Source organism: Oncorhynchus gorbuscha, linkage group LG21 (assembly GCF_021184085.1).
Source record: "Oncorhynchus gorbuscha isolate QuinsamMale2020 ecotype Even-year linkage group LG21, OgorEven_v1.0, whole genome shotgun sequence".
Classification (NCBI taxonomy): domain Eukaryota; kingdom Metazoa; phylum Chordata; class Actinopteri; order Salmoniformes; family Salmonidae; genus Oncorhynchus; species Oncorhynchus gorbuscha.
Genome location: NC_060193.1, coordinates 53,452,453 through 53,474,144, shown reverse-complemented (window position 1 = coordinate 53,474,144; position 21,692 = coordinate 53,452,453). Strand labels below are relative to the sequence as shown.

The 21,692-nt window shown below is 45.8% G+C and overlaps 1 protein-coding gene across 1 annotated transcript in view; it reads left to right on the top strand.

The window, feature by feature from the left end:
- The window catches only part of LOC124008046 (fibronectin type III domain-containing protein 3B-like), a 188,447-nt gene that overhangs the window by 79,900 nt on the left and 86,855 nt on the right, over window positions 1-21,692 (top strand). The window contains 5 exon segments of the mRNA XM_046318952.1: window positions 11,881-11,957; window positions 14,654-14,801; window positions 14,804-14,838; window positions 14,841-14,880; window positions 21,268-21,436. Of these exon segments, the coding sequence (XP_046174908.1) occupies window positions 11,881-11,957; window positions 14,654-14,801; window positions 14,804-14,838; window positions 14,841-14,880; window positions 21,268-21,436 (469 nt within the window).

The window sequence follows — 21,692 nt, the reverse complement described above, 5'->3', positions numbered from 1 at the left end:
GAGAACACAATCTCACACTGCGTGAGAAAGGAGCGGCACTCAGTGGGCTGCCCGGAGTAGCAAGGTGGGTTATTAACCCTGGGTTCTGGAGGCTCGGCAGGCCAGGGAGTAACAGGTGGCACGAGACGTAGACTCTGGAACTGTCCAGAGAGGTCGGAAACCTGAGCGGCCAGGTTCTCCACGGCATGGCGAGCAGCAGACAATTCCTGCTCGTGTCTGCCGAGCATGGCTCCTTGGATCTCGACGGCAGTGTAACGAGCGTCTGAAGTCGCTGGGTCCATTCCTTGGTCGGTTCCTTCTGTCATGCAGGTGAAAGAGGACCCAAACGCGACTTAACAGAAACAGAGTTTATTAAAGTCCAAAACGGAATAACAGAAATCCTCTAGATTTGTAGAGGGGAAAACAACTGGAGAAGCGGCCACAGACTGCAGGTCGCCGGGTAGGCGCAGGCCGTAGTCGACTGAGACACCTGCTCACACGCAGCATCTGATGAAGGCACAAAACACGACAGGACAGGGTGATACACAATCACGGCAAAAACACGACAGGACAGGGCGAAACGCAATCACAGCATGGTGAATACAATACAAGGAACCGACGGAACAGGAACGGATCACAAAGGAATAAATAGGGACTCTAATCAGGGGAAAGGATCGGGAACAGGTGTGGGAAGACTAAATGATGATTAGGGGAATAGGAACAGCTGGGAGCAGGAACGGAACGACAGAGAGAAGAGAGAGCGAGAGAGTGAGAGAGGGAGGGGGAGAGAGAGGGATAGAACCAAACAAGACCAGCAGAGGGAAACGAATAGCATGGGGAGCACAGGGACAAGACATGACAATAAATGACAAACATGACAAGACTGGGGAGACTGGGAGACGTGGGAGACTGGGGAGACTGGGGAGAGTGGGAGACTGGGGAGAGTGGGAGACTGGGGAGAGTGGGAGACTGGGGAGAGTGGGAGACTGGGAGACTGGGGAGAGTGGGAGAGTGGGAGACTGGGGAGAGTGGGAGAGTGGGAGAGTAGGAGACTGGGGAGAGTGGGAGACTGGGGAGAGTAGGAGAGTGGGAGACTGGGGAGAGTGGGAGACTGGGGAGAGTGGGAGACTGGGGAGAGTGGGAGACTGGGGAGAGTGGGGGACTGGGGAGAGTGGGGGACTGGGGAGAGTGGGGGACTGGGGAGAGTTTAGTTTATTTTATTTTTACAGGGACAGTGCACATTAATCAACGTTTCAGTAAATGTGCCGGTTTTAGCCAGCCGGCTAATTTAGTGTGGGAGAGTGGGGAGACTGGGGAGAGTGGGAGACTGGGAGACTGGGGAGACACGTGGGAGACGTGGGAGACTAGGGAGAGTGGGAGACAGTGAGAGGGAGAGTGGGAGTGGGAGAGTGAGACAGGGAGGCAGGGAGAGTGAGACAGGGAGGCAGGGAGGCAGGGAGAGTGAGACAGGGAGGGGGAGAGTGAGACGGAGAGTGAGACAGGGAGGGGAGAGAGAGTGAGACAGGGAGGGGGAGAGAGAGTGAGACAGGGAGGGGGAGAGAGTGAGACAGGGAGAGTGAGACAGGGAGAGTGAGACAGGGAGGGGGAGAGAGAGACAGGGAGGGGAGAGTGAGACAGGGAGAGGGAGACAGGGAGAGAGTGAGACAGGGAGGGGAGAGAGACAGGGAGGGGGAGACAGGGAGGGGAGAGAGGGAGACAGGGAGGGGGAGAGAGTGAGACAGGGAGAGGGAGACAGGGAGGGGGAGAGAGTGAGACAGGGAGGGGGAGAGAGTGAGACAGAGAGGGAGAGAGGGAGACAGGGAGGGGGAGACAGGGAGAGTGAGACAGGGAGAGAGTGAGACAGGGAGGGGGAGACAGGGAGAGGGAGGGGGAGACAGGGAGGGGGAGGGGAGACAGGGAGGGGGAGAGAGTGAGACAGGGAGGGGGAGAGAGTGAGACAGGGAGGGTGAGAAGGGGAGGGGGAGAGAGTGAGACGGGGAGGGGGAGAGAGTGAGACGGGGAGGGGGGGGAGTAAGACGGGGGGGGGAGTGAGACGGGGAGGGGGAGAGTGAGACGGGGAGGGGGCGAGAGTGAGAGACAGTGAGGGGGAGAGAGTGAAAGTGTTTTCCACATCTGTTCCTAAACGTTTTATTCTCCACTGTGTTACTGTTTTTGAAGGATTACAACCAGTTGTGGGCACAACACCCACAGAAATAGGGGCTACGCTACATATGCAAATATGAAAAAAAATCGGAGATATTTGGCGTTTAAGCAGGAAGCAGGAGTTTTTACTCACCAAAGTAACAACACAGTGTGGTCAAAGACTTAGTAATGTGGTTGTAGTTCGGGGTGGAACGGTTCACCAAAGACTTAGTAATGTGGTTGTAGTTAGGGGTGGAACGGTTCACCAAAGACTTAGTAATGTGGTTGTAGTTCGGGGTGGAACGGTTCACCAAAGACTTAGTAATGTGGTTGTAGTTAGGGGTGGAACGGTTCACCAAAGACTTAGTAATGTGGTTGTAGTTCGGGGTGGAACGGTTCACCAAAGACTTAGTAATGTGGTTGTAGTTAGGGGTGGAACGGTTCACCAAACCCATGGTTCAGTACGTATTGCGGTTTTGGTGTCACGGTTAGGTTTCGGTACAGTGGGAAAATGAAATGCCACTCACAATATTCAGCATTCACTATGTTCAGCATTCACAATGTTCAGCATTCACAATGTTCAGCATTCACTATGTTCAGCATTCACAATGTTCAGCATTCACAATGTTCAGCATTCACTATGTTCAGCATTCACTATGTTCAGCATTCACAATGTTCAGCATTCACAATGTTCAGCATTCACAATATTCAGCATTCACTATGTTCAGCATTCACAATGTTCAGCATTCACAATATTCAGCATTCACTATGTTCAGCATTCACAATGTTCAGCATTCACAATATTCAGCATTCACTATGTTCAGCATTCACTATGTTCAGCATTCACTATGTTCAGCATTCACAATGTTCAGCATTCACAATATTCAGCATTCACTATGTTCAGCATTCACTATGTTCAGCATTCACTATGTTCAGCATTCACTATGTTCAGCATTCACTGTGTTCAACATTCACTATGTTCCTGGCATTATTAATTTTCTTCTTTTTTTAACTTATTTGACCAGATAAATTGACGACCTGGAGAATAGTTACAGGAGAGAAGAGGGGGGGTGAATGAGCCAATTGGAAGCTTGGGATGATTAGGTGGCCATGATGTTATGAGGGCCAGATGGGGAATTTAACCAGGACACCGGGGTTACCACGAGTGATGCACCGATATTACATTTTTGGCCAATACCGATATCCAATATTTTCCTTGACAAAAAAACAATACCGATAACCGATATATATATTTTTTTGCGGCCTTTTAACCATTCTAGTACATTTAAATAGTTAACACACACACATGGACGCAGTGGTCTAAGGCACTGCATCAAAGTGCAAGAGGGCGTCACTACGGTCCCTGGTTCGAATCCGGGCTGTATCACATCTGGCCGTGATTGGGAGTCCCATAGGGCGGCGCACAATTGGCCCAGCGTCGTCCAAGTTAGGCTGGGGTAGGCCGTCAATCTAAATAAGAATGAGTTCTTAACTGACTTGCCTAGTTAAATAAAGGTTACACACACACCACACCACATTGACCAAAAAGTAATTTGGTTGTCATTTAGGTCCCCGTTGACATGCGTTTTTCTGGATTTTGTTTGTTGTTATTCTGTCTCTCACTGTTCAAATAAACCTGCCATTAAAATTATAGACTGATAATTTCTATGTCAGTGGGCAAACGTACAAAATCAGCAGGGGATCAAATACTTTTTTCCCTCACTGTACATATGAGATGAGTAATGTAGTAGAGGTCGACCGATTTTTCAACACCAATACTGCCACCGATTATTGGAGGACCAAAAAAGCCGATACCAACTAATCTGCCAATTTTTGTATTTTATTTGTAATAATGACAATTACAACAATACTGAATGAACACTTATTTTTAACTTAATATAATACATCAATAAAATCAATTTAGCCTCAAGTAAATAATGAAACATGTTCAATTTGTTTTATATAATGCAAAAACAAAGTGTTGGTGAAGAAAGTAAAAGTGCAATATGTGCCATGTAAGAAAGCTAACGTTTCAGTTCCTTGCTCAGAACATGAGAACATATGAAAGCTGGTGGTTCCTTATAACATGAGTCTTCAATATTCCCAGGTAAGAAGTTTTTAGGTTGTAGTTATTATAGTAATTATAGGACTATAGGATTATAGGATGTCAGTCTATACCATTTGTATTTGATTAACCTTTTGACTATTGGATGTTCTTGTGTAACAGTATAGCTTCTGTCCCTCTCCTCGCTCCTCCCTGGGCTCGAACCAGCAACACAACGACAACAGCCACCATCGAAGCAGCGTTACCCATGCAGAGCAAGGGGAACAACTACTAGAAGGCTCAGAGCAAGTGACGTTTGAAACGCTATTAGTGCGCGCTAACTAGCTAGCCATTTCACTTCGGTTACACCAGCCTCATCTCGGGAGTTGATAGGCTTGAAGTCATAAACAGCGTAATTCTTGACGCACAACGAAGATCTGCTGGCACAAAAGTGCTGTTTGAATGAATGTTTACGCGCCTGCTTCTGCCTACCACCGCTCAGTCAGATACTTTTATGCTTGTATGCTCAATCAGATTATATGCAATGCAGGACACGCTAGATAATATCTAGTAATATCATCAACCATGTGTAGTTAACTAGTGATTATGATTGATTGTTTTTTATAAGATAAGTTTAATGCTAGCTAGCAACTTACCTTGGCTTATTGCATTCGCATAACAGGCAGTCTCCTTGTGGAGTGCAACGAGAGAGAGGCAGGTCGTTATTGCGTTGGACTAGTTAACTGTAAGGTTGCAAGATTGGATCCCGAGCTGACAAGGCGAAAATCTGTCGTTCTGCCCCTGAACAAGGCAGTTAACCCACCGTTCCTAGGCCATCATTGAAAATAAGAATGTGTTCTTAACTGACTAGCCTTGTTAAATAAAGTAATAAATAAATAATAACATAATTTTACAGAATCGGCGAATCGGCACCCAAAAATACCGATTTCCGATTGTTATGAAAACTTGAAATCGGCCCTAAGCAATCGGCCATTCCGATTAATCGGTCGACCTTTATAATGTAGGGTATGTAAACATATAAAAGTGGCATTGTTTAAAGTGGCTGGTGATACATGTATTACATAAAGATGGCAAGATGCAGTAGATGGTATAGAGTACAGTATATACATATGAGATGAATAATGTAGGGTATGTAAACATTATATTAGGCAGCATTGTTTAAAGTGGCTAGTGATATATTTACATCATTTCCCATCAATTCCCATTATTAAAGTGGCTGGAGTTGAGTCAGTGTGTTGGCAGCAGCCACTCAATGTTAGTGGTGGCTGTTTAACAGTCTGATGGCCTTGAGATAGAAGCTGTTTTTCAGTCTCTTGGTCCCAGCTTTGATGCACCTGTACTGACCTCACCTTCTGGATGATAGCGGGTTGAACAGGCAGTGGCTCAGGTGGTTGTTGTCCTTGATGATCTTTATGGCCTTCCTGTAACATCGGGTGGTGTAGGTGTCCTGGAGGGCAGGTAGTTTGCCCCCGGTGATGCGTTGTGCAGACCTCACTACCCTCTGGAGAGCCTTATGGTTGTGGGCGGAGCAGTTGCCATACCAGGCGGTGATACAGCCCAACAGGATGCTCTCGATTGTACATCTGTAGATGTTTGTGAGTGCTTTTGGTGACAAGCCACATTTCTTCAGCCTCCTTTCGTGGCGTCATTACGTCATCTACCTACGTTATAAAGGTATGCACGTCATCTACCTACGTTATATAGGTATGCACGTGATCTACCTACGTTATATAGGTATGCACGTCATCTATCTACGTTATATAGGTATGCACGTCATCTATCTACGTTATATAGGTATGCACGTCATCTACCTACGTTATATAGGTATGCACGTCATGTAAATACGTTATATAGCTATGCACGTCATCTACCTACGTTATATAGGTATGCACGTCATCTACCTACGTTATATAGGTATGCACGTCATCTACCTACGTTATATAGGTATGCACGTCATCTACCTACGTTATATAGGTATGCACGTCATCTACCTACGTTATATAGGTATGCACGTCATCTACCTACGTTATATAGGTATGCACGTCATCTACCTACGGTTTATATAGGTATGCACGTCATCTACCTACGGTTTATATAGGTATTCACGTCATTAACCTACGGTTTATATAGGTGTGCACGTCATCTACCTACGTTATATAGGTATGCACGTCATCTACCTACGTTATATAGGTATGCACGTCATCTACCTACGTTATATAGGTATGCACGTCATCTACCTACGTTATATAGGTATGCACGTCATCTACCTACGTTATATAGGTATGCACGTCATCTACCTACGTTATATAGGTATGCACGTCATCTACCTACGTTATATAGGTATGCACGTCATCTACCTACGTTATATAGGTATGCACGTCATCTACCTACGTTATATAGTATGCACGTCATCTACCTACGTTATATAGGTATGCACGTCATCTACCTACGTTATATAGGTATGCACGTCATCTACCTACGTTATATAGGTATGCACGTCATCTACCTACGTTATATAGGTATGCACGTCATCTACCGACGTTATATAGGTATGCACGTCATCTACCTACGTTATATAGGTATGCACGTCATCTACCTACGTTATATAGGTGTGCACGTCATCTACCTACGTTATATAGGTGTGCACGTCATCTACCTACGTTATATAGGTGTGCACGTCATCTATCTATGTTATATAGGTATGCACGTCATCTACCTACGTTATATAGGTATGCACGTCATCTACCTACGTTATATAGGTATACACGTCAGCTTTGACATTGGTTTTGCACATCGGTGTTAAACTAGACATCGGGCCGATGTTGGAATTTTTGACAATAAGTGTCATGGGATCTTTAGTGACCACAGAGTCAGGATACACTTTTAACGTCCCATCTGAAAGACTGCACCCTACACAGGGCAATGTCCCCAATAACTGCCCTGGGGCATTGGGAGCCCTGGGCGTTGGGATATATGTTTATTTTAGAGTGCCTTCTACTGGCCCTCCAACACCATTGTCTGTTGTCACAGGATTGTTTTGTTGGGCCTCAAGTTTCCACTCTCATGCTACATTTGTAACCATGTGGGAGGTGGGAATATACCAGTTGTGATGTCATAAATACCAGTTGGGTGCATTCATCTCATTTGAACTCATTGAGAAACGCTGTTTGGCTAATGGCCAACAAGCTGCGTAAACCACCAACTAAAAGTACAGATGCTTGTAAACAAATGATGGTGTTCAAAAACCACATGAATAGATTGTTTTTTATTAATAATGTTTTGTTGTTTCATTCAACTGCGGAAAATGTTGCTAGAGGTCATTTCCTTAGTAGGTGATGTCAGAGGTCACCATGTGTGAGAAGTAGGTGCTCAGGATGACAGAAAGGTTTCCCACTAGTAATTACCAGTTTTGAGGTGCGATCAAGTGGATTTTTCCCAGTCTCGTGTGGTAAATTACCACTTCCATCTGGGTTGCGAACGCACCATGACACTTCCTCCTTCAGTGGCAGATGCACACTTGTGACTCTCACAAAGGAGCTGTGTCTGTAGCATGGTTCATGAAATGATGGAATAGTTTGACAACCCTGTTTGTACGCTTTTAAATGACATCCATCTCAACCGTTTATATTTGCCAGTGATGGAGACATGGTAGTCTCATGGTCTCATGGTATGCTGGGGTATGCAACATAGGTCAACTTTGAGCACCTTTATCTATTAAATGTTTTGACATTCAGATCCAAAAAGTCACTTTCTGAGCTTTTCTACTGTGGCCGAATATGTGTGGAAGGATTGGTTCAAATGTAAAGGGCTGCAGTCAAAAAGTGATTGAATTCTAATGGATTAACCCTGACACAAAACCACTCCCATCCCTTAAGATCCCAACTGCTGTAGTTGCCAATAAATGATGGCATGTTTGTTTGTTTGTTTGCATGTTTTGAAAGGCAATTCAGGTTTGGTTGAAATGGCCTAACTCTTAACAGGACAAAGCAATCAATCACCAAATTTAGGCATCTCTGGGGCCCTACAGCAGCTGTTCTAGACAGCTGTATTATGAGAACCATCTGATGAAATGTTGCATCATCTCCTGTTGTCCTGTATGAGAACCTGAGTGTGTGAGAGAGTGTGTGAGTGTGTCTCCTACAGTTTTGAGTGTATTCCATGTGGTAGTGTGGAAAGGATGATGCTTAATTATTTTGAAGATGAGATTCTGCTTAATTAGTATATGGACACGGAGAGAACTGATCTCCTGTAGAGTGTGTGTGTGTGTGTGTGTGTGGTGTGTGTGTGTTCTGTCATTCTGTGTGTTGCTCCTAGCCAGATAATGTAACGGTTGCTATGTGGTTGCTAGGGGAAACACTTGGATGCGGAGGTGACAGATTGTATTCTAGGTCACATCTTCCTGTCTGGGTGGTGATGCCATATATTTGAGACAGGAAAGGACCTCATCTCTGACATCTGATGGAAGGGAGGAGAGAAGAGGGGAGGAGAGGAGTGGAGCGAGTGGTTAAAGCCAGTACATATCTGACACCAACTGATCGTAATATATTTGAGAATTAACACTACCAACTCAATTGTCACTTTGAATTGATCATTTTTGCTTTTGGTTTTAACCATTTAAAAGGATAATGGACTCAACAGAGGTAAAGGTATAACTGCCAAAAAGAATGGGAACACTTGAGTAAATTAGGGATACAAACTACACTGAACAAACATATAAAGGCAACATGTTTTATGAGCTGAAATAAAAGATCCCAGAAATGTTCCATATGCACAAAAAACTTATTTCTCTCAAATGTGTTTATATCTCTGTTAGTGAGCATTTTTCCTTTGCCAAGATAATCCATTCACCTGACAGGTGTGGCATATCAAGAAGCCGATTTAACAGCATGATCACCTTGTGCTGGGGGACAATAATAGGCCACTCTAAAATGTGCATTCTTGTCACACAACACAATGCCACAGATATCTGAAGTTTTGAGGGAGTGTGCAATTGGCATGCTTACTGCAGGAATATCCACCAGAGCTGTTGCCAGAGAATTGAATGTTAATTTCTCGACCATAAGCCCCCTAGCGGGATTTCTTATAAGCGTCCGGATTAGTGTCCCGTTCCTTGAAAGCGGCAGCTCTAGCCTTTGGCTCGATGCGGATGTTGCCTGTAATCCATGCCTTCTGGTTGGGATATGTACGTACGGTCACTGTGGTGACAACGTTGTCAATGCACTTATTGATGAAGCCAGTGACTGAGGTGGTATACTCCTCAATGCCATTGGATGAATCCCAGAACATATTCCAGTCTGTTCTAGCAAAACAGTCCTGTAGCGTAGTATCTGCGTCATCTGACCACTTCCGTATTGAGCGAGTCACTGGCACTTCCTGCTTTAGTTTTTGCTTTTAAGCAGGAATCAGGAGGATAGAATTATGGTCAGATTTGCCAAATGGAGGGCGGGGGAGAGCTTTGTATGCATCTCTGTGTGTGGATTAAAGGTGGTCTAGAGTTTTTTTCCCCCTGGTTGCACATGCTGGTAAAAATGAGGTAAAACTGATTTAAGTTTGCCTGCATTAAAGTCCCCGGCCACTAGGAGCTCCACTTCTGGATGAACATTTTATTGTTTGCTTATGGCCTTATAGAGTTGGTTGAGTGCAGTCTTAGTGCCAGCATCGGTCTGTGGTGGTAAATACGAATAATATACAAATAGATGAGAACTCTCTTGGTAGATAGTGTGGTCTACAGCTTATCATAAGGTACTCTACCTCAGGAGAGCAATACCTCAAGACTTCTTTAATATTAGACATCGCACACCAGCTGTCATTGACAAAAAGACACACACTCCCACCCCTCGTCTTACCAGATGTAGCTTCTCTGTTCTGCCGGTGCATTGAAAATCCCTCCAGCTCTATATTATCTGTGACGTCGTTCAGCCACGACTCGGTGAAACATAAGATATTGCAGTTCTTAATGTCCTGTTGGTAGGATATTCGTAATCGTAGGTCATCAATTTTATTTTCCAATGATTTGCATGTCAGCAAGTAGGACGGAAGGCAGTGGGAGTTTACTCGCTCGCCTACGGATTCTCAAAAGGCAGCCTGATCTGCGTCCTCTTTTCCTCCATCTTTTTTTTCACGCAAATGACTGGGATCTGGGCCTGTTCCCGGAAGAGCAGTATATCTTTCTCATCAAACTGGTTAAAGGAAAAAGCTTCTTCCAGTTCGGTGAGTAATCACTGTTCTGATGTCCATGTTATTTTCGGTTATAAGAGATGGTAGCAGAAACATTATGTACAAAATATATATATTTTTAAGTTGCAAACAACGCAATAAAACTAACAAAATGGCACAATTGGATAGGAGCATGTAGAACGTCAGCCATCTTTACAATGAACTGTAACACAGTAAAAACGTTGAGATTGTTGCATGTTGCATTTATATTAACATCCCATCATGCTTAGGGTAAAAAATGCCGTGTAGGCCATTATTTTGGCTACCATGTCTGTGGCCCACAGAATGACAATGCCCCCCTCCACAGGGCACGAGTGGTATTTGAATGGTTTGATGAGCGTGAAAATGAAGATGATGTAAACCATATGCCATGACCATCTCAGTCACTAGATCTCAACTCAATTGAACACTTATGGGAGATTCTGGAGCAGCGCCTGAGACAGTGTTTTCCACCACCATCAACAAAACCCCAAATTATGGAATTTCTTGTAGAAGAATGTAGTATTCCTCCAATAGAGTTCCAGACACATGTAGAATCTTTGCCACGGTGGGTTGAAGCTGTTCTGTCTCGTGGTGTTCTGTCTCAACAGCCAAGCTAAAGGCACTTTATGTTGGTGTTTCCTTTATTTTGGCAGTTACCTGTATGTGCTTGCTTCTGCCTTTAGCTTGGCTGTTGTAAATTTTGAAGTTCACATCTGGGTTGTTTAATTCATTACAGACCAAAAATAAATAGGAACTTGTTCCCAGTGTTACTCCAAAATGATTGTACACTAAAGAGCCATGTTCTACCCTCTGTGAGTGTGTGTGGTTGTTTGCATGTGTGTGTGTGTGTGTGTGTGTGTGTGTGTGTGTGTGTGTGTGTGTGTGTGTGTGCTTGTGTCTAGGGGGCCACGGATGGGAACAGTCTGTGCTGTGTGTGTTTAAGTGGTTGAAAGCTGCTGTTTGCTGAGCGAAGAGCACAGAGGCAACAGAGACTGTCTAAACACATGTCTGTTTGCCAAGTGGGTGTGCATTTGCGTGTGTGTGTGTGTGTGCTGGTGTGTGAGTGTATGTTTGTGTTTTCATATGTTATGCTCAATGAACAGCTTCATATTCCCCAGAAAAGAGAGGGAGGAGGGGAGAAGGGAGGTCAGAGGGGGCAAAAAGGGGTCTCTCACTGTGTACTTCTCACCTAATGTGTGTGTGTGTGTGTTTAGTATGATTTACACTGAAACCAGACTTGCCTACAGCACTCTCTACGGGACAACAATGACTTTCCCAGAGATAGGGGAGAGGGGGGAGATGGAGAGAGAGATCACAGTGGAAAAGTAAACACAAAAATACGTGGATTTTCCTCCATAAGGTTTTTACCTGCTGTTGTTTGTGTGTCTGACTGAATCCAGGTCTCCTGCATGTTGATCTAAAGCCTAGGCGTTACCTTGTCATTAGCGTGTGTGTGTGTGTGTTACAGTGACTGACAGTGTGTATCTTTTGTGCAGGTCCTGCTGAGGTCCCAATGATGTCCCCCAATGGATCAATCCCCCCCATCCACGTCCCCCCAGGATACATCTCCCAGGTAAGCTGTGTTTGTGTGTGGTAAACTTGCTCTCAACTGAAGCCGCCCAGAGCAGAGAGGAATGTGTTGATTATTGCAGGGTACATTGTTTGGGTTGGGGGGGGGGGTGATAGCAGCGAGGCCATTGACTGTGTGTGTTAGGGGGAGGGGGGTGATAGCAGCGAGGCCATTGACTGTGTGTGTTGGGGGAGGCCACTGAGCCAACTGAGAGCGGGAAAAAGTGTCACCCTTACAGTACACAAACACCCACATAGAGAGAGGGATGGATGGGAGGAGAGAGAGGGATGGGAGGAGAGAGAGGGATGGGAGGGGAGAGAGGGATGGGAGGAGAGAGAGGGATGGATGGGAGGGGAGAGAGGGATGGGAGGAGAGAGAGGGATGGGAGGAGAGAGAGGGATGGGAGGAGAGAGAGGGATGGGAGGAGAGAGGGATGGAGGAGAGAGGGATGGAGGAGAGAGAGGGATGGGAGGAGAGAGAGGGATGGGAGGAGAGAGAGGGATGGGAGGAGAGAGAGGGATGGGAGGAGAGAGGGATGGAGGGATGGGATGGGAGGAGAGAGAGGGATGGGAGGAGAGAGAGGGATGGGAGGAGAGAGAGGGATGGGAGGAGAGAGAGGGATGGGAGGAGAGAGAGGGATGGGATGGGAGAGGGATGGGAGGGGAGAGGGATGGGAGGAGAGAGAGGGAAGGGAGGGGAGAGAGGGATGGGAGGAGAGAGAGGGATGGGAGGGGAGAGAGGGATGGGAGGAGAGAGAGGGATGGGAGGGGAGAGAGGGATGGGAGGAGAGAGAGGGATGGGAGGAGAGAGAGGGAGGGGAGAGAGGGATGGGAGGGGAGAGAGGGATGGGAGGAGAGAGAGGGATGGGAGGAGAGAGAGGGATGGGAGGGGAGAGAGGGATGGGAGGAGAGAGAGAGAGGGATGGATGGAAGGGGAGAGAGGGATGGATGGAAGGGGAGAGAGGGATGGGAGGGAGAGAGGGATGGGTAGGAGAGAGGGGGATGGGTAGAAGAGAGAGGGGGATGGGTAGAAGGAGAGAGAGGGATGGGTAGAAGGAGAGAGAGGGATGGGTAGAAGGAGAGAGAGGGATGGGATGGGAGAGAGGGGATGGAAGGAGAGGGGGAGGAAGGAGAGGGGGATGGAAGGAGAGGGGGATGGAAGGAGAGGGGGATGGAAGGAGAGGGGGATGGAAGGAGAGAGGGGGATGGAAGGAGAGAGGGAGGGGTGGAAGGAGAGAGAGGGGGATGGAAGGAGAGAGAGGGGGTGGAGGGGGTGGAAGGAGAGAGAGAGGGGGTGGAAGGAGGGGAGAGAGGGATGGGAGGAGAGAGAGTGATGGAAGGAGAGGGGGATGGGTAGAAGGAGAGAGGGGGATGGGTAGAAGGAGAGAGAGGGATGGGTAGAAGGAGAGAGAGGGATGGGTAGAAGGAGGGAGAGGGATGGGTAGAAGGAGAGAGAGAGGGGGATGGAAGGAGAGAGGGGGATGGAAGCAGAGAGGGGGATGGAAGCAGAGAGGGGGATGGAAGCAGAGGGGGATGGAAGCAGAGAGGGGGATGGAAGGAGAGAGAGGGGGATGGAAGGAGAGAGAGGGGGTGGAAGGAGAGGGAGGGGGTGGAAGGAGAGAGAGAGGGATGGAAGGAGAGAGAGGGGGTGGAAGGAGAGAGAGAGGGGGTGGAAGGAGAGAGAGAGGGGGTGGAAGGAGAGAGAGAGGGGGTGGAAGGAGAGAGAGGGGGGTGGAAGGAGAGAGAGAGGGGGTGGAAGGAGAGAGAGAGAGGGGGTGGAAGGAGAGAGAGAGGGGGTGGAAGGAGAGAGGGGGATGGAAGGAGAGAGAGAGAGGGGGATGGAAGGAGAGAGAGGGGGAGAGAGGGGGATCCTCTGCCAACTAGTTTCTGGTGGGACTTTGGCCTTGTTGTCACATAAACATGTCTGTTTTTTTTGTTTTGTATAGAGGATGTGGAGGTCGAAGGGGGGAGTCAGAGAGAGTGGTCTGCTATCATTTCTCCTCTCTTGCTCTCTCTCTCTCTCTCTCCTCTCTATCTCTCTCTCTCTCTCTCTCTCTCTCTCTCTCTCTCTCTCTCTCTCTCTCTCTCTCTCTCTCTCTGCGTGCGCATGTGTGTGTGTGTGTGTGCTGCAGCAGCACTTGGAAGTGGCTCCCACGGGGGAGAGTGTGTTTGCTTGCTGATTGGAATGTGTGTGAATGGAATGGAATGTGTGTGAGAGAGACTGTCTGAATTGGTGGAATGAATTGTGTGTGTGTGTGTGTGTGTGTGTGTGTGTGTGTGTGTGTGTGTGTGTGTGTGTGTGTGTGTGTGTGTGTGTGTGTGTGTGTGTGTGTGTGTGTGTGTGTGTGTGTGTGTGTGTGTGTGTGTGTGTGTGTGTGTGTGCATGCATGTGTGTACAGCAAACGTCTTAAACTGGAGTTTGATCAAACCCATAGCAACACTCCTCTTAATCTGTCAACTGTAGTTACCTGTGAGGGGAATCTACTTCCTGGTGGTGTTGGTGGGTTTTACACAACCTGCCATGTTATTTGACCATTGGGAGAACTACTGTGTGAATACCCCAGTGTGGTTTGGATTTAATTGAGTCCAGTGTTTGTGGAGTGTTATTGGATGTGTTTTATTGTGGAATTCTCCAGTAATGCTAAGAATTCCTCTCCTCCCCTCCCCCTCTCCCCTCCCCTTTGCCTCTCCTCCCCCCAGGTGATAGAAGACAACACAGGAGTGCGTCGGGTGGTCGTCACCCCGCAGTCTCCTGAATGTTATCCCCCCTCGTACTCCCCCGCTCTCTCCCCCACGCACCACCTCCCGCCGTACCTCACCCACCCCCACTTTATCCCCAACTCTCACTCCTTCTACCCCCTGTGAGTCCCGGAGACATGCCCCCCACCAGTACTACCAACACCACCTCCCGCCCATATATGGAGAAGGTAAGATACTCACATCCCAGTCTAAGACGTGTCTATGGGCATATTTATTTTGAATTTTTTTATTTCACCTTTATTTAACCAGCTTGGCCAGTTGAGAACAAGTTCTCATTTACAACTGCGACCTGGCCAAGATAAAGCAATGCAGTGCGACACAAACAACAACACAGAGTTACACATGGAATTAACAAACGTACAGTCAATAACACAATAGAAAAGTCTATATGCAGTTTGAGCAAATGAGGTAAGATTACGGAGGCAATAAATAGGCCGTAGTGGGAAATAATTACAATTTAGAAAATAAACACTGGAGTGATAGATGTGCAGAAGATGAATGTGCAAGTAGAGATACTGGGGTGCAAAGGAGCAAAAATAATATATAAATAAAATAAATAAATAACAATATGGGGATGAGGTAGTTGGATGGGCTATTTACAGATGGGCTGTGTACAGGTGCAATGATCTGTAAGCTGCTCTGATAGCTGATGCTTAAAGTTAGTGAGGGAGATCTAAGTCTCCAGCTTCAGTGATTTTGCAATACGTTCCAGTCATTGGCAGCAGAGAACTGGAAGGAAAGGCGGCCAAAGTAGGAATTGACTTTAGGGGTGACCAGTGAAATATACCTGCTGGAGCGTGTGCTACGGGTGGGTGCTGCAATGGTAAGGCGGGGCTGGATGCTGCAATGGTGGGTGCTGCAATGGTAGATGACCTGGAGCCAGTGAGTTTGGCGACGAATATGAAGTGAAGGCCAGCCAACGAAAGCATACAGGTCGCAGTGGTGGGTAGTATATGGGGCTTTGGTGACAAAACGGATGGCACTGTGATAGGCTATTTTGTAAATGACCGAAGTCAAGGATCGGTAGGATAGTCCATTTTAGGAGGGTATGTTTGGCAGAATGTGTGAAGGATGCTTTGTTGCGAAATAGGAAGCTGATTCTAGATTTAATTTTGGATTTGAGATGCTTAATGAGTCTGGAAGGAGAGTTTACAGTCTAATCAGACACCAGAGTAGTAATGTCCAGAGTTGTGATGCTAGGCAGGGGGGCAGGTGTGGGCAGCGATCGGTTGAAGAGGATGCATTTAGTTTTACTTGCATTTAAGAGCAGTTGGAGGCCACGGAAGGAGAGTTATATGTCATTGAAGCTAGTCTGGAAGTTAGTTAACACAGTGTCCAAAGAAGGGCCAGAAGTATACAGAATGGACTCGTCTGCGTAGAGGTGGATCAGAGAATCACCAGTCGCAAGAGCGACATCATTGATATATACAGAGAACCGAGTCGGCCCGAGAATTGAACCCTGTGGCACCCCATAGAGACTGCCAGAGGACCGGACAACAGGCCCTCCGATTTGACAAACTGAACTAGAAGTGGTTGGTGAACCATTCGAGGCAGGGAATTCCGTAACCAAGGCTGTTGAGTCTGCCGATAAGAAAGCCTTGGCCAGGTCGATGAATACAGCTGCACAGTATTGTCTTTTGTCGATGGCAGTTATTTTTTAAATTTGTACCTTTATTTAACTAGGCAAGTCACAAATTCTTATTTTCAATGACGGCCTAGGAATAGTGGGTTAACTGCCTGTTCAGGGGCAGAACGACAGATTTGTACCTTGTCAGCTCGGGGATTTGAACTCGCAACCTTCCGGTTACTAGTCCAACTCTCTAACCACTACGCTACCCTGCCGCCCCAGTTTTGATATCGTTTAGGACCTTAAGCGTGGCTGAGGTGCACCCATGACCAGCTCGGATACCAGATTGCATAGCGGAGAAGGTACGTCGGGATTCGAAATGGTCGGTGATCTGTTTGTTAACTTGGCTTTCGAAGACCTTAGAAAGGCATGGTAGGATAGATATAGGTCTGTAACAGTTTGGGTCTAGAGTGTCTCCTCCTTTGAAGAGGGGGATGACCACGGCAGCTTTCTAATCGTTGGGGATCTCAGACGATACGAAAGAGAGTTTGAACAGGCTAGTAAAAGGGGTTGCAACAATTGCGGAGGATAATTTTAGAAAGAGAGGGTCCAGATTGTCTAGCCCCGCTGATTTGTAGGGATCCAGATGATGTTCTGAAAGAGATGCAACAACTATCTGGATTTGGGTGAAGGAGAAATGGAGGAGGCTTGGGCAAGTTGCTGTGGGGAGTGCGGAGCTGTTGACCGGGGTAGGGGTAGCCAGGTGGAAAGCATGGCCAGCCGTAGAAAAATGCTTTTTGTAATTCTCGATTATCGTAGATTTATCAGTGGTGACAGTGTTTCCTAGCCTCAGTGCAGTGGGCAGCTGGAAGGAGGTGCTCTTATTCTCCATGGACTTTTGTTTCCCAGAACTTTTTGGAGTTTGTGCTACAGGATGCAAATTTCTGTTTGAAAAAGCTAGCCTTTGCTTTCCTAACTGCCTGTGTATATTGGTTCCTAACTTCCCTGAAATGTTGCATATCGCGGGGGCTATTCGATGCTATTGCAGTCCGCCACAGGATGTTTTTGTGCTGTTCAAGGGCAGTCAGGTCCGGAGTGAACCAAGGGCTATATCTGTTCCTTGTTCAACATTTTTTTAATGGGGCATGCTTATTTAAGATGGTGAGGTAAGCACGTTAGAATAGAATAACCAGGCATCCTCTACTGACAGAATGAGGTCAATATCTTTCCAGGATACCCGGGCCAGGTCGATTAGAAAGGCTTGCTCGCTGAAGTGTTTTAGGGAGCGTTTGACTGTGATGAGGGGTGGTCAGTTGACCACGGACCCATTACGGACGCAGGCCATGCGGCAGTGATCGCTGAGATCATGGTTGAAGACAGCAGAGGTGTATTTGGAGGGCACGTTGGTCAGGATGATATCTATGAGGGTGCCCGAGTTTACGGATTTGGTGTTGTACCTGGTAGGTTCCATGATAATTTGGGTGAGATTGAGGGCATCTAGCTTAGATTTTAGGACAGCCGGTGTGTTAAGCATATCCCAGTTTAGGTCACCTAACAGTACAAACTCTGAAGATAAATGGGGGGCAATTAATTAACATAGCTGTGTCCAGGGCACATATGATGTCCAGGGCACATATGATGTCCAGGGCACATATGATGTCCGGGGCACATATGATGTCCAGGGCACATATGATGTCCAGGGGTCTGTAACAAGCGTAATTGTAGCCCTAGAATTAGTTGGTATATGGACCTAGCTCGAGGCTAGCTGGTGCTTGCTTCAGGACAGAGGCGTTATCTAACAGTAGCCACTCGTTTGCAGCTAGCTAGGAGTTTTAATAATAATAATATAATAATAATAATAACAGTAGCCACTCGTTTGTCAGCATTAGACCATTAGACCATAATGAGTTTTGATCCAGTGTAATGATCCAGAGCGGCTGGAATCCGGTGATATGGTACAGAGAAGCAATCTGATATGCTCTGGGTTGATATCGCGCTGTGCAGACTGGCAGGTGATTGTCCGAGCTAAGACCGGCTGATTCCGGGGAAAAAGGTGAAGACAGCTAGCCGTAGCTAACAAAGACTAGTAGCTAGTTAGCTAGCTAGCTCCTGATGGAAGTCCCGGTTATAAGGAAGAACAATAGCAGATCCGTACCACATTGGGTGAGGCGGGATGCTGGAAAGTATATTTAGTTTATAGATAGCAGTGAGATTAATATATATATACATCTATTAGCATATGAGATACTGTAGCCTATACTAGAGATATATACTGTGGTAGAAAAAGTACTTAAATTGTCATACTTGAGTAAAAGTAAAGATAGCTTTATAAAAAATGACTCAAGTAAAAGTGAGTCACCGAGTAAAATACTACTAAAAGTATTTGGTTTTAAATATACTTAAGTATCAGAAGTAAATGTAGTTGCTAAAATATACTTAAGTATCAAAGGTAAAAGTAGAAATAATTTCAAATTCCTTATAATAAGCAAACCAGACAGCATTATTTTCTTGTTTTTTTAGTTTATGGATAGCCAGGGGCATACTCCAACACTAATTTTTCAAACAAGTATTTGTGTTTAGTGAGTTTGCCAGATCAGATGCAGTAGGGATGACCAGAGATTTTCTCTTTAAGTGCGTGAATTGAAAAATGTTCCTGTCCTGCTAAGCATTCAAAATGCAACGACTACTTTTGGGTGTCAGGGAAAATATATGGAGTAGAAAGTACATTATTTTGTTTAGGAATGCAGTGAAGTAAAAGTTGTCAAAAATATAAATAGTAAAGTACAGATACCACCAAAACTACTTAAGTAGTACTTTAAAGTATTTTTACTTAAGTACTTTACACCACTGGAGATATATCCAGTAGCAGTCAAAAGTTTGGACACACCTACTTATTCATTATTTATTTTGTACTGTTTTCTACATTTTGTACTATTTTCTATAATGAAATAACACATATAGAATCATGTAGTAACCAAAAACTTGTTCAACAAATCAAATTTAGATTTTAGATTCTTCAAAGTAGCCACCCTTTGACTTGATGACAGCTTTGCACATTTTTGGCATTCTCTCAACCAGCTTCACTTGGAATGCTTTTCCAACAGCCTTGAAGGAGTTCCCACATATGCTGAGCACTTGTTGGCTGCTTTTCCTTCACTCTGCGATCCAACTCATCCCAAACCATCTCAATTGGGTTGAGGTTGGGTGATTGTGGTCAGGTCAACTGATGTAGCACTCCATCACTCTCCTTCTTGGTCAAATAGCCCTTACACAGCCTGGAGGTGTGTTGGGTCATTGTCCTGTTAAAAAACAAATGATAGTCCCACTAAGCACAAACCAGATGGGATGGCACATCACTGCAGAATGCTGTGGTAGCCATGCTGGTTAAGTGTGCCTTGAATTCTAAATTTATCACTAACAGTGTCACCAGCAAAGCACCGCCCACACCATCACACCTCCACCATGCGTCATGGTGGGAACCACACATCATTCGTTCACCTACTCTGCGTCTCACAAAGATACAGCGGTTGGAACCAAAAATCTCAAATTTGGACTCATCAGACCAAAGGACAGATTCCCACCAGTCTAATGTCCATTGCTCGTGTTTTTTCCCCCAACCAAGTCACTTCTTCTTATTGGTGTCCTTTAGTAGTGGTTTCTTTGCAGAAATTCAACCATGAAGGCCTGATTCACTCAGTCTCCTCTGAACAGTTGATGTTGAGAAGTGTCTGTTACTTTATCTTTGTGAAGCATTTATTTGGGCTGCAATTTCTGAGGCTGGTAACTCTAATGAACTTATCCTCTGCAGCAGAGGTAACTCTGGGTCTTCCTTTCCTGTGGCGGTTCTCATGAGAGCCAGTTCCATCATAGCGCTTGATGGTTTTTGCTACTGCACTTGAAGAAACTTTCAAAGTTCTTGAAATTTTCCACATTGACTGACCTTTATGTCTTAAAGTAATGATGGACTGTCATTTCTCTTTGCTTATTTGAGCTATTCTTGCCATAATATGGACTTGGTCTTTTACCAAATAGGGATATCTTCTGTGTACCAACCCTACCTTGTCACAACACAACTGATTGGCTCAAACACATTAAGAAGGAAAGAAATTCCACAAATTAACCTTTAACAAGGCACACCTGTTAATTGAAATGCATTCCAGGTGACTACCCCATGAAGCTGGTTGAGAGAATGCCCAGAGTGTGCAAAGCTGTAGTCAAGGCTTAGGGTGGCTACTTTGAAGAATCTAAAATCTATTTTGATTTGTTTAACACTGTTTTGGTTACTACATGATTCCATATGTGTGATTTGACAGTGTTGATGTCTTCACTATTATTCTACAATGTAGAAAATAGTTTTTTTTTTAAATGTAAAAAAATCCTGGAATGAGTAGGTGTGTCCACAACTTTTGACTGGTATAGTTTATATATACACCAGGTGTACAAAACATTAGGAAGACCTTAATATTGAGTTGCACCCTCCCACACACACACAGGTGTGTCAAGTTGGCTGGATGTCCTTTGGGTAGTGGACCATTCTTGATACACACAGGAAACTGCTGAGCGGGAAAAAACCCAGCAGCGTTGCAGTTCTTGACACACTCAAATCGGTACGCCTGGCACCTACTACCGTACCCTGTTCAAAGGCACTTATTTTGTCTTGCCCATTCACCCTCTGAATGACACACATACACAATCCATGTCTCAATTGTCTCAAGGATTAAAAATCCTTCTTTAACCTGTGTCCTCCCCTTCATCTACACTTATTGAAGTGGATGTAACAAATTTCATCAATAAGGGATCATATCTTTCACCTGGATTCACCTGGTCCGTCTATGTCTGTGGCAGGTGTCCTTAATGTTTTTGTCCACTCAGTGTATATACATACACCTAAATGACATAGCTAACTCCCTCTCTCGTCTTTCCGGGCTCTCAATTCCCTCTCCCTCTCTCCCTCCCTCTTCACCCCCTCCATCTCTCCGTCTCCCAGAGATAATCCCAGTGTATGGCATGTCCAGCTACGTTGGCAGAGAGGAGAGCTACAACAAGCCCCAGCCGAAGAAGATGAAGGAGCAGAGACAGCTGGAGCGACAGAACAGACTCAACTCTCCTCCCTCCACCCTGTACAAGTCTCTGGGCTCCAGCCACAATGGATACAGGTCAGTGAATAGTCCTGATGTCAGGGACCGGTTCAACTAGTCTGAGACTACAGATGCTTCATTTGAGCACTCTGTTGTCGCAGAACATTTTCCTGCGCTAGAAAGAAATGCTAAATTGTCGTGTGTTCATGGTTTGTCATTTTCACTTTAAAATGTCAGACTTTATTTGCCCTAATGAAAAATGTGTCAACATTTCCTGTTGCTGCAGGATTATTTTCCTGCTGTGAGAAACTGTACTTACAGTACAACTTAAACA